The sequence below is a fragment of the Neolamprologus multifasciatus genome, chromosome 13, assembly GCF_963576455.1.
Source record: "Neolamprologus multifasciatus chromosome 13, fNeoMul1.2, whole genome shotgun sequence".
Taxonomy (NCBI): Eukaryota; Metazoa; Chordata; class Actinopteri; order Cichliformes; family Cichlidae; genus Neolamprologus; species Neolamprologus multifasciatus.
Window position 1 is genome coordinate 32937696 of NC_140451.1, and position 13892 is coordinate 32951587.

Here is a 13892-nt window from a genome sequence, read left to right on the forward strand (position 1 = left end):
ACTGCTTAAATCACACAAATACATTTTACTATACGCATGAATAACATAGTGAACTCTCATTAGTTTTATCTTGTTTTTACTACTGTTTTAATCTATTTATGAACCTGTCTTATTAACTGTATTTAATAAACTCTATTCCTTTCAAATAAACATTTTTCTTAACATATTTTTATAGCATTCACTCTTCATGAACTAAACATAAAGCAACTTACATTTCTCTTATTGTGCAAAACATATATATTGCGACTTTAACCAAAAATACCTGCACCGAGCTCACAAGCTTTCGGTACAGTCTAACACTTGGATCGGCACAGGCTAACCACTGGACCAACTTGGAAATTAGCTCTTTAGCTTAACATTCGCCACACACAAGACATTTATCATTAATCGCCACTGCTGTCTGTCACTTTTATAACATCTGTTTATATTATCAACCACCCAGCTTACCTGTAAAGACAGAAAAATGTCTGATTAATCAGTTCTTTCAGCGCGCAGGCCGTATGCTGCCTCTTCACCGCTGACACTACTTCTTCTAGTGTAGCGTCAGCTACCGGACTGAGCGCCCTCTGCTGGTGGAACTTATACAACAGTAAAACTGACATTACAGTGGCCTTACTAAAAGAAAATGTCTCTGAGCATCAAATAAAATGGGGGGCTACTATTTTCATGTCTCTGTCTTTAACATAGTGCCACATACGGTCAAAACCGTACAATGAGACAAAGAAAACAGAGGAAACACCAAGAATCATGTGTTCACGCTCAAATACACTTTTAAGGTTTGCTTAGGCGAGAGTCTGGTGGTGTAATCATCAAACATCTGGTCAGTTTGTCAAGACAGAGCTGCAAAAGTGCTCGGATGTTTCCGAGATGTCAGGTCCCGTCAGCCGAACAACCAGCGATCAGCTGACCGGCGGTCAGAGCTCACAAAACCCTCTGTGAACAGCCGGCTCCCAGCGCACTGACCCCCACCTCTCAGTGGAGGTAAACACAGGACATGATTCACTGAGGTGAAGCAGGTGATGTTTAGTTTACTTCAGGGTTTATTTGTTCCAGTTTGGCTGAGACTGAAGTTGTTTCATTCGTTCAAATATTTACAGCTGAAATATCTCAAATGTAGCTGACTAACGTGAGGAAATCTCTTCTAACATGTTTATGGTCACTGATAAAACTTTCAATTGGAATTTAATTAGAGGATCATCAGGGGGTCCTTTTGTCCCTCTGTGGGGGGAAACTCCCACTAGGTTTAAATCTGGGACTCTCCACCATTTGACCTTAGAACTGAAGAAGCTTCTCGGATGAAGGTGAAACGTCTTCAAGCAACTTAAAGAAGTCCAGACGCTTTTCTTTGCAAGCTCCTTTGACTACGATGACCTGGATGACTGAGAACCTTCACAGACATTTAAATTGGAAATGCTCACACAATCCAGAGTTTTTCTGTAAATCTCATTAAATATTTTTATCCAGTAAAGTCAGAAATAATTCAATCTTCTATTAAAGAGATTAAAAATAAAAAAAAAATATTTAAAAAAAATAGGCTTTTATAGCCCGTCGGGACATTAAAAGTTTGCTGAACATTTATTTTAAAAACATGAAATGATCATTAAATTGCTGGAAAAACATTTTTTTATTAAACTGAGATGAGGCTGTTGTTATCTTGGTCACTGATGTCACAGGTACATCTGTAAACTTTGTCTGATCTCTCACCATATTTGTGTCTCCATGACAAGTTACAGATGAATAATTACTTTCCAAACACGATCTGTATAACAGTCGCAGGAAGAAAGGACACATCAGGCAAGAATCATTTTTAAAAGGTGAGTTTTAAATGGAAAGTTCAAATAAATAAAAAATCATGGAAAATATTGAACCCTGAAGGCACTTCACAGAAAATATAAATAAAGACAGAGATGAAGAATCAGAGGTATAAAACCACAGACCTGAGGGGGCGAAACTAAGTGGGCGCTACGAACACGAAGGACGGAAAACTGACAAAAACAGGAAGTGAAAACATCAAAGGTGCAGAAAAACCAAATATCCATAATGAGTAATGATGAAAGAGGAACTAATATATCAATGACAAGTGCAGACAAAGGAGATACAAAAACTCTAAAAAAGACAAGAAAGGAAAAACTACAAACATGGCCGACCATGATGATCATTAGTGTGGAAATAAAGCAGGAACGTTTTACAAGCTAACAAACATCAACTTTGGTTTAAGGAGAGCAGACAGGCTCTAATCTTCATCAGGAAATCAAAGCAGATACTCGACTTTAAACTGCATCATCATCATCATCACTTTTACTGCATTTACAGACGTGGAGCGTCTCTCGTTTCTGCCTCAACAGGTGGACGACCACCACAAAGACCCCCGCGACCCCAGGGGTCACAGCGCCTAAACTCCATTTGTAATCTGGGCCTTTGTTAGCGGTTCACTCTCTGTATCGTCACTGACCGTCGTCGCTGATGATGAAGATGGAAAGCGAGGCATTTGGAAGAGTGGGTTAGGGAGAGGTTTGCTGTCTCTCGCACTCACTGGGTTCTTCATCCTGCAGGTGAAATTCGTAACACGCTGTGTTTCCTCATTATTGATGATCTCCATGTTCGTTCCTGACTGCTTCCACTCTCCGTCTCCGATCTTCCAGGAATACTCGACAGGCCCAGCAGCGCTGACGTCTCCGTCACAGCTCAGCGTGCAGCTCTTTGAGTTTGAGTTGCACAACAGCGGCGTCACACTCACCTCAGGCTGAGGCGCTGCTTTAATCCTCACAGCCTGATGAACCCGACTCTGGACCTGGTCGTTGATCTCCACTGAATACACCCCAGTGTCCGCTGCAGTCATGTTCCTGATCTCCAACACTCCCGTGTCAGTGTTCAGAGTGGCTCGGCCTTTAAACGAGATGTGATCTCTCAGCTCAATCAAGTCTTTCACCCACTCAGCCAGCAGGTATTCATCACAATACCACACGATGCTGGTGATCTTTTCAGAAACCGTCTGAGGGCTGAGCTGAAGCGTGTCGCCATCCTCAAAGTACTTCTTTACAATCTGATCCTGAGAGAAGCTGGATGCAGCCAAGAGCAGCACAGCCAGGAGCCAAAAACCAGCCGATGTCTCCATGTTCACAGATCAGTGCAGGAGTGACAGCAAACCACGTGTCAGAGCTCTCAAACCCTTTTCCACTTCCGTACAGCCTGTGGTTTCCTTCAGCGAGCGCAGTGCGTCTCGTCGTGACATTTTTAAAACAGAAGGCAGTCTCAGTCTTTGCTGATTCCAGGATGTTCCTCCCACAGTTTCGCCAAAATGACCCAAATGCAGCGAGCAGACAAAGTAAACACAACGAAGTTTTAATTAAAGTGAATCTAAACCAAACTCCTGAACAGACAACAACAAACAAAAGAAGTAAACAAAGAGCAAAGCACAACAGGAAGTGACTAAACAGCAGAGCACCAAAGACATCGACTTAATGATGAGAGATAAGAAGACACCAGGAAGGCCGATGAAGTCTAAACACAATACTCTCTGTTAGAGAACTCCCAATAATCAGTTAGATATGTGATGACATATGGATACTAGGGGTGCAACGATACTCGTATCGATATTGAACCGTTCGATACAGTGCTTTCGGTTCGGTACGCATATGTATCGAACAATACTTCATTTTTAATTTATTTTATCAACTTTCCTTCTGACGATGCTGTCTGTGTTGAGCGCTCAGTGGATCTGCGCTCGACAGTGCAGCCTAGGCGGAGTAGTCGAACACAGATTCACTGAGCGCAGGGCAAGCTAGCGAGACAGAAGCTAGGCTAGTTGCAACATGGCAAATTGAACCTCCCCCACCCTCATTCAGATCTGGCGTTTGGAACTATTTTGGTTTTCATGTGACGTATGACCCTGAAGGTAAGCGCGTCATGGACTAAAGTAAAACAGTATGTCGGATGTGCCACGCAATGCTCAATTGGTGGGAACTAGTGTGTTAGCGCAGTTAGCTCGTTAATGTGTTGACGTCGTCCAGCCCCACGCACGGGGCGATCCGCGGTAGCTCGTTAACAGAGATTTGCTGTGTTGTGACGTTAACGTCATTTCAGATTAACGCTGACAGCACTAGTGGGAACAACCAATATGACTGCACATTTACTCCGACATCATCCTAGTGCAAAGACAAGTGGAAGCAGACAAAAACAACAAGCAGCATGCTACAAACTTTACCCGAGTCATTTAGACAGCCGTTAGCACATGATTCTCCTTATGGGGACCTGATATGTTTAATATGCTGCTGAGAATATAGCCCAGAAGAAGCGTATAGTAGAGCTTTTATTTTGGAAGAGACATTTCTCCATAATAAACTCTCTTTTCCAAAGATGAGGGATTCCTCAATCAGATACAGGGCTCGCAAAATCGATAGCCCGACGTCCTGGGGCTTTTTTCCAGTCGGGCTACCAAAATCTCTCTCTGCCCTGCCCGTCGGCCTATCATAGGAAGGAAAAATATATGTCAATGCTTTTGCATTCTTTGAAATGTAGCTGGGTAATTATGTCATTGGCATCGGCCACTGTCAATATGTGACATACTGAAATCGCGTTTGAATTTGCACTTGTTTTTTGCTTTCACTTTGCAATCGCGTGAACTGTGTATAGAGAGCGACAGCACTGATTGGTGAGTGATGATAATTTGCGCACCAATTCCTCTGACATCGTCTTATCAATCGTTAGCTTACTATGCAAACATGACAAGTGAAATCTCCCGCAGCTTAAACATGTGAGAGGTTGATCGTGCAGAGAATCGCTGAGCATTAAGTGAGTGTGTGTGTAAAAGCAGCAGGATATATATTTTAGTTCTGCTGAGCCAAATAAGACAGGTCAGGGTGAAGAAGTGACAAAACGGAAAAGTTATGACAAATCAGACTATAAGGCAAAAAGAAAGTGCAGCTTTATGGTTTCATGGACAAAAGAATTTCTGTGGCTGCAATATGACGAGCTAAATAACCAGGGCTGCACATAAGTGGTCCGCAGGTGCGCATTCGCTGTCAAAATAAAAACCCGCACAAGATAAGAAGTAACAAGCAACGCGTGTTTGCGTACATAAGATTTTCAGGAGGAGGACAGACATTTGTTTAGAACTCTTAAAGATGTCGAAGAAGCTCCTTTAAGCAGTTACTGTGATGTTCCTCCACCTCCAAAGAAATGTCAGAAGGAGTCCGAACCACAAAAGAAGCGCGTATTCTCGGAAAAGTGGTTGCAGGAGGTGAGCTGGCTTCAAACAAATGATGAACGCACAGAGATGTGGTGCAGAATGTGCCGTGAAAATTTAATAAATGACAAATTAATAAAAAGGCATGAACATTTTTTTTGTATCGAAAAAATATCGAACCGTGACACCAAAGTATCGAACCGAACCGAACCGTGAATTTTGTGTATCGTTGCACCCCTAATGGATACATATGAATATTACTGTTAATCTAGAATAATCATAGAAACAAATGATAACAAAACTCAGAAAAACAAACTCCAAACTCTCCAGAAGTTTATCAACAACTTCATGTCTAATTAATTTATGTTTTTGCTTTAAACTCCAAATAAAGATAGAAAACATTAAATATCTATGACGTGGTAGCCAAACACATGTACATTAGATATAACTGAGAGTCTGATCAGCAGCCAGGCAGCTGCTGCTGGTCGCTGTTCATCGTTGTTTCAGAGCCAGAGTTCAGTTAGAGAGATTATTCTGAGCAACACCTGCTCGGCAGCGTTCCTGGAGCTGTCAGTAAAGACTGCAGAGTGCAGGCGTCAACTTTAACTCGTCTTTGATGTTTCTGGTCGAGACAACGTTTCATCATCGAGTTCGTCGTCACTTCCTCCTCTCCTTTAGCAGCTGTCTCCATCACTCAAAGCTTCTCTGAAGTTCACTCGTTTGCTGTCCCGGTGATCAGGATGTCCTCTCCTTACACCGACTCACTGCTTCATCATGTGGTACAACATGCTGTTAATACATGAACAGGAGCAGTGACATGAAATGGGAGCTGAAACTCCCTCAAATCATGCAAACCAAAAGTAACTAGCCTGCTTTGAATATCACTGATAGCCTCACTTCTATCACTGAAGGCTGATGTTAAATCAAATTGGAAAAGCTCACAGCGGGAACATCAGAGTTTTCCTGTAAATCTCATTAAGTATTTTTATCCAGTAAAGACAGAAATGATAAATGAGGCTCTTATAGGCCAGCAGGACATTAAAGGTTTACTGAACAATTATTTTAAAAACAGGAAACGATCATAAAATTGCTGAAATAGGGTGGATCCATCACAAAGCTGTTCTCTCAAACCTGTTCCATGTCAGGTTACTACGGAGCCCCGCAGGGGACATGGGAGAAAAAAAATTAAGACGGACTTTTGCGAGATCTCGCAAAACTTTTGCAAAAGTTTTGCAAGATCTTGCAAAACTTTTGCAAAACTTTTGCAAAACTTTTGCAAAACTTTTGCAAGATCTCCCAAAAGTTTTGCAAAACTTTTGCGAGATCTCACAAAAGTTTTAGCCGCATTCTTCCCATTAATTCAATTCAATTCAATTCAATTCAATTTTATTTATATAGCGCCAAATCACAACAAATGTCGCCTCAAGGCGCTTCATAGATACAGAGAAAAACCCAACAATCATATGACCCCCTATGAGCAGCACTTTGGCGACAGTGGGAAGGAAAAACTCCCTTTTAACAGGAAGAAACCTCCAGCAGAACCAGGCTCAGGGAGGGGCGGGGCCATCTGCTGTGATTGGTTGGGGTGAAAGAAGGAAGACAGGATAAAGACATGCTGTGGAAGAGAGACAGAGATTAATAACAGATATGATTCAATACAGAGAGGTCTGTTAATACATAGTGAGTGAGAAAGGTGACTGGAAAGGAAAAACTCAATGCATCATGGGAATCCCCCGGCAGCCTACATCTATTGCAGCATAACTAAGGGAGGATTCAGGGTCACCTGGTCCAGCCCTAACTATATGCTTTAGCAAAAAGGAAAGTTTGAAGCCTAATCTTAAAAGTAGAGATAGTGTCTGTCTCCTGAATCCAAACTGGAAGCTGGTTCCACAGAAGAGGGGCCTGAAAACTGAAGGCTCTGCCTCCCATTCTACTTTTAAATACTCTAGGAACAACAAGTAGGCCTGCAGAGCGAGAGCGAAGTGCTCTAATAGGGTGATATGGTACTACAAGGTCATTAAGATAAGATGGGGCCTGATTATTTAAGACCTTGTATGTGAGGAGCAGGATTTTGAATTCAATTCTGGATTTAACAGGAAGCCAAAACAGGAGAAATCTGCTCTCTCTTTCTAGTCCCTGTCAGGACTCTTGCTGCAGCATTTTGGATTAACTGAAGGCTTTTCAGGGAGTTTTTAGGACTTCCTGATAATAATGAATTACAGTCGTCCAGCCTGGAAGTAATAAATGCATGAACTAGTTTTTCAGCGTCACTCTGAGACAGGATATTTCTAACTTTAGAGATGTTGCACAAATGGAAGAACGCAGTCTTACATATTTGTTTAATATGTGCGTTGAAGGACATATCCTGGTCAAAAATGACTCCAAGGTTCCTCACAGTGTTACTGGAGGCCAAGGTAATGCCATCCAGAGTAAGAATCTGGTTAGATACCATATTTCTAAGCTAGCAACCTCGACCTCCTGTTAGCTCGAAGCTAACGGGAGGTCGAGACCTACTACAGCCGGGAGGAACACCGCTTTCCCGGCACATCGTGCCTCGACCTCCCGGTCGGCTTCGAGCCAGCGTCCGAAGAATGCGGCTAAAACGTTTGCGAGATCTCGCAAAAGTTTACGGCAAAAGCTTACGGAGCCCCGCAGGGGACATAGGAGAAAAAAAATTAAGACGGATTTTTGCGAGATCTCGCAAAACTAACTCGGGATCTGGTAACGAGCAGCGCCACTGAGTGACAGCGAGGTGCACAGTCTGCACCTCTGTAACCTCACAGCTGGGCGTCATTCATACGGAGATACGGCTTAGAGAGCAAAGCCGAGTGCAGCTGAGAGCAGCAGTGCCAGGAGCTGAACGGCAGCCGACGTGTTCACAGATCAGTAGTAACAGAAAAATCTCTCTTCAGAGATCTTAAAGCTTTTCTTCTTTTGAACACTTTGTGGTTTCCTTCAGTGAGTGTGGTGAGTAGGGATGGGTATCGTTTAGGTTTTATCCGATACCGGTGCCAAACCGGTACTTTTGAAACGGTGCCGGTGCTTAAACGGTGCCCAAACCGGTGCTTAAAGAATGGAAAACACAAAATTGGTCCAAAAACCTCTCATGTTCAGCTGTTTTTTTGTAAAAAGATAACAATGTTAGTCTTTTCTGCAGGTATAGGGCATATATGGTATCACTCTGGGCTGGAAGCAGTGCTTAAACAATGGAAAAAACACAAACTTTGTCCAAAAACCTCTCATGTTTAGCTGTTTTCCACTTTTTCTTCGGTCATTTTAGCCTTTTTGGCCAGGGTGAAGGGAGTATCTGACATCAAACAAGAAGACAGCCGCATGTAGCTATGATGGTGTTTGCTAGTTCACGTTACATGCATTAATTTAATAACGTGGTTAGCCTACTCAACGTAAATTACACACGAACAACATTAAGCTACTCACGCAGAGAAGAACGGCTGCTGCTGCCATCATCATTTCTGCTACACTGGCAGGGCTAGGTTCATCGGATTTAAAGTGTGACCTCCTTTGACAGTATCAGCTTAAAGCACTTGTTGCAGGCTGCTGAGTTTGCATCTTTTGCTGTGAAGTACAGCCAGACTTTTGACCGCTTTGCCTTGGGCATTTTTAATCTGTAGCTCTGCTCTAAAAGAACGTACGTACCTGGACCCGCCTACTATCCTCGAAACGTAAAATGATTGGCTAGAATCTAAAGTGTATCATTCCATACCAGTTGGTGGCGGTAATGCACCTTTCAGTTGTTTGCCAACCGCCAATAGAAATGTAAGGAAGAAGAAAGTGTATCACAGCTCAGGAAAAAAAAGCACCGAAATAAAGCACCGAAATGCGCGCTGCTTTTCGGTCTGGTTACTACCGTTTATGTCAGAACCGGTGCCATGATGGCACCGGATACCGGTACCCATCCCTAGTGGTGAGCTTATGGTGAAAGCAATGAAAAAGGAAGTCGGCCCTATTGAAGCAGCGTGTTCACATCCACAGGCGTCACACTTTGTGATTTCTTCAGATGCCGTCTGGATCTCATCATTTGGTCTTTAAAGAACTACAGCTCCCAGATTACTCTGCTGCTTCTGTTTGATCGCTTTTAAGACCCTGATATGTTAGTAGTTGTCTTTACTCGCTTAGCCGGGTGCAGGTGGTTCGGCTGAGATCAGCTGTTCTGTCTCACAGTATAAGACTCAACTGTAGACTCTACTATTTTTATTCTTTATCATGCTGCTGTAACACAACAACTTTACTCATGGGATCAATAAAGAATCGATTTATCTAGAAAATACACTCTTGTTGAGCAGAATTATATTCATTCCTATTAACATAAAAGCTTCCTGAAAACCTCCGGTGCAAAATTGTGTCTGCTCTCCCCCTCACTTCTCCCCGCCATGTGCTGCTTCACTTCTTGCCCACGAGCATGTCCAGCGATTTTGCTGGACAGGATATGTAGGAAAGACCAACACAGGTAACTGCTGTAACTGCTTTACACTGACCTTGGTGAAGAGGTTTGTCTTGACCGTCTGATCTTCCTCCATTGACCTGTGGACTGGTGCTGCTGAGCAGGAAAGCAGCAGAGAGCGTGCAGGCTGTGGACAGGTAACAACCAGGTGCTGGGTCCTTCAGCCACAAACAAAGAACGACTCCAACACACAGTAACAGCATAAAAGAGCCAATTACCACCACAGAGGCTGACTTTAAATACTGCTCACTGACAGGCAGTGTTGGGAAGGTTACTTTTAAAATGTATTCCATTACAGATTACAGATTACATGTCCCAAAATGTATTCTGTAACGTATTCCGTTACGTTACTCAATGAGAGTAACGTATTCTGAATACTTTGGATTACTTAATATATTATCATGCTGTTTACAACTACATGAATGTACTATTGCTGTGATTTATTACTGTTACTGAAGGTCCGCGGCTCCGAACCGTAGTAAAGGGACCTCTGGCTAATACGGTGGGTTCTGTGTCGGCTCGTAGCTGAAAACTAGCTTTACTTTGTTGTCTGGGTCAACTTTGCTAGCAGAGACAGAGAGAGGCGTTGAAAGGCTGCTCCAACAGAACTTATTGTTTTTGGAGGAAAACACGAACACGGTGTACAGTCGAGTCTTAATAGCTTACTTACAACTGGGCTCGTCAGGCTCTCTTCTTGGCTGCAGTGGTTATTATTATATTTACATGCTTCCAGCTCCCGTTTCTGCTCGATGACAGCTCGTACTTTTCCTTTTTCTCCCTCCCTCGCTCACAGACACATAACGTGTATGGCAGTCCATTCTCCCTGCAGCACGGACTACACTGCCCATGATGCTACATTCTTTAGAGCTATACCTGTAGCATTCTGCCTGTTAGCTTAGCACAACAACAACAACAGGCGCTCTCTCACCCAGGAAACACAGAGAGAGAGAGCGTCACCCTGTAACCATGGCAACCGTAACGCTGCCGCCTGGAACAACAGAACGTAGCTGTCAAACAAAACCCAAACAGTCCTGACCCGCCACAATATGAAACAGGGAAGTACCGCCGTGTAATCCATTTATTTCAACAAAGTAACTGTATTCTAAATACCACCTTTTTAAACGGTAACTGTAACGGAATACAGTTACTCATATTTTGTGTTTTAAATACGTAACGGCGGTACATGTATTCCGTTACTCCCCAACACTGGTGACAGGAGATGAGACTGAAGCTCCGCCCAGCGAGAACAGCCGGCCCACAGCTCGACCTGAGAGAAAACAGGCAGCGAGAAGGAAAGAAAACCCAGACAGCGAGATTGTGACAAAACAGGAAAGAGTTTCAAATATAAGACAGTGCAGCCAGAGATGTTGAACAACACAAGATTTTAATGTTACTTTGAGTTCAACCTTACAAAGAAATCAAAGAAAACAGAAACAGATCAAACAAAAATAAGAATGACGGATAGATAAATACATTTAAAGCTATAAATACACCGAAGTAGACGGTGAAGCAAAGAAATCCCAAAGAAAAAAGAACTACAAACATGGACGACCGCACCGGTCTGAAGTGCAGAACAGTTTTACAAAGCAAAGCAATGAGCTGCTCTTTGAACTTCAGTCTTCATCAGGACTTAAAGTGCGTTTTCATCACTGTCAGCAGTTTTTCTTTTACAGTTTCTGAAACAAAAAGCAGACGAGCACCGCGACCACCGCCAGGACGGCAGCGCCTACAAGCGTGAGGATCCACCATCTATAGTCCAGATGTCTGTGCTGGTGAAACGGGTTAGTGATGGGTTCGCTGTGTCGCTCACTCACTGGGTTCTTCATCCTGCAGGAAAACATCTTCACACACTGCGTTTCCTCAGAATTATTGATCTCCATGATTTTTCCCGACTGTTCCCACTCTCCACCTCCGATCTTCCAGAAATACTCGACAGGTTCGGCGTCTTTAACGTCTCCGTCACAGCTCAGTGTGCAGTTCTCCAAACTCGAGCCGCACATCGGCGGCCTCACCGTGACCTCAGGCTGGGGCACTTCTCTGATCCTCACGGCCTGATGAGTCTGACTCTGGGGCTGGTTGTTGATCTCCACCAAATACACCCCAGAGTCAGCTGCAGTCATGTTCCTGATCTCCAACACTCCTGCGTTCGTGTTCACCTCTGATCGGCCTCCAAACCTGCCGTAATATGTCCGGGGAATCACATCTTCCACCCATTCGGCCAACAGTTCTCCGTCCCGCTTCCACGCGACGCTGGAGATGCGAGCAGAGACCGAGGCAGGTTTGAGGACCAGCGTGCCGCCGAGCTTGAAGTACGAGTGTATAATCCGGGCCTGAGCGAACCTCACTGCGGCTGAGAGCAGCGCTGCCAGCAGCAGAAAGCCAGCCGATGGCTTCATGTTCTCAGATCGGAGCAGAAGTGAAAGAAAATAATTGGCAGAGATCTTTTTCCTCTTTTCTGCGCTGGCAGTGAATCCCTGCAGGGAGTGCGGTGAATCTTGTCATGAAACCATTTGTGAAAAGGAAGTCAGCTCCCTGTGTGGTCACACTGAACTGGCATGTTCTCATCCCAGTGCGTCACACGCTGACATTTTCTCACCTCCTGATGCTTACAACCATGTGAACGACTTTGGCGGTCAGCTGCTTCGCCTGATGCAGCACAAACACACCACAGTTTGTGCTGGTTGGTGGCAGGTTGCATCCAGTGAGTCACGACCCCATGGCTGGTCACAACCATGGCTTACAGCAGAACTCTGTAAGAGTTTTCTTCTTCTTCACCTGCAGGATCCACATGTTGGTGGTGCACATTTGTCTTCCTCATAGCTGCTTCTCACACCGATCGGGTGGCGGCGCTTGTTGCCTGAGGGACGCCCTTAAATGATCCCAAATGAAAGACTAATAGCCTGATTTTAATGGCCAGCAGCTGGGGTCTGTTAACCTGCTTGGTCTGAGCGCAGCCTTTGAAACTACATCTCATAACATCTTAGAGCAGACAAGCTTCAAGTGGAATTATTGACACACCCGTAAACTGGTTTAAATCTTATCTCTCGTAACAAACTCTGCTCATTCACTTAAAAAGTCAAATTCCCGTCATTTCCAGTTACTTCCAGCATTCGCTGAGGATCTGTCTTGGAGTCTCTCCAGTGTGTAAATCTGTGTATCTACTTCCTCTTGGTCATATTTTCTATAGTAAGTATTTCCACTGACAGAGACACAGAAAACACCAAAACTCTTTAAAAACAAACAAGAAATGATCCAAAGAAAACTACAAACATGGCGGACCATGATGATGTAATGAATGATATTTAAATGAAGCAGTTTTTCAAAGCTAAATGAAGTAAAGCTGCATGACAGAGACAGAAAACTACAAACATGGCGGACCATGATGATTACTGACATATATATATATATATCACATAAAATATATATATTTTATGTGCTGGAATGTGCAGAAAATAGGTTTAAATATTAAACTAATTTCTTCCAGTCAGAGAATGTTGCAGATAATTAAATCTTTGCTTGATGCATAAAGTTAAAAGATTAAAACTAATAAAACAAGTTTTAAAAAGAGACTTTTCCATTTGATTACATTTTGTATGATGATTATGTAGAAAAAGTAGAATTGGGCTGAAAGATCTATCACTTTATCACCTATTCAGGTTGTAAATCGTGTTTTTAAAAAGTAACTAAGTAATTAATTACTTTTGAAAATAAGTAATCAATAAAGTAACAGGATTACTTTTTTGGGGAAGTAATCAGTAATTAGTTACTGATTACTTTTTTCAAGTAACTTGACCAACACTGGTCAGCAGTCATGCTTTCACTGGGACAGCATGCCCCCTATTGGTGGCAAGCTTTACAAAGCAAAACATTAAAAATGCTTCTTAATATTGGCGCTTCCACCTATGTGAGGATTCAGGAATGAAAATCTTTGGAAGTTTCAGACGCAGTGACAGAGACAAATAAACACATTTATTACAGAACAGCTCACATAACAGAGATAATGTGACGGTGTGATCACCAGCCAAGCAGCAAAGCCTCCACTGTACAATCAACATGTGCCACAACTGCAGGACAAAACATTTCACCATCATCATCATCATCATCTCAGCTCTCTGTCTGCAGGACAAAAGCTGATGCTCGAGCAGGTTGAGCCCACAACATCTGAATATTTCCACCTTTTTCTGCCTCGTCACAGCGTTTAAATTGCAGGAGCAGTGAGACAGAGATGACGAACCAAAGCACAGC

General features: G+C 43.2%; 2 protein-coding genes across 2 annotated transcripts; both read right to left on the reverse strand.

Annotated features, from left to right (window-relative positions):
* Positions 1–455: 455 nt before the first annotated feature.
* Positions 456–3562, reverse strand: LOC146505855 (uncharacterized). Its single transcript, XM_085182448.1, has one exon. It carries the CDS (start codon positions 3113–3115, stop codon positions 2393–2395), a length of 723 nt encoding a protein of 240 aa, XP_085038574.1. The 5' UTR covers positions 3116–3562; the 3' UTR covers positions 456–2392.
* LOC146505856 (natural killer cell receptor 2B4-like) lies at positions 3563–13046 on the reverse strand. Its single transcript, XM_085182447.1, has 2 exons — positions 9682–13046; positions 3563–5974 (listed from the first exon to the last, which is right to left on the reverse strand). The coding sequence occupies exon 1, from the start codon at positions 12041–12043 to the stop codon at positions 11315–11317; it is 729 nt and encodes a 242-aa protein (XP_085038573.1). The 5' UTR covers positions 12044–13046; the 3' UTR covers positions 3563–5974; positions 9682–11314.
* Positions 13047–13892: the final 846 nt, after the last annotated feature.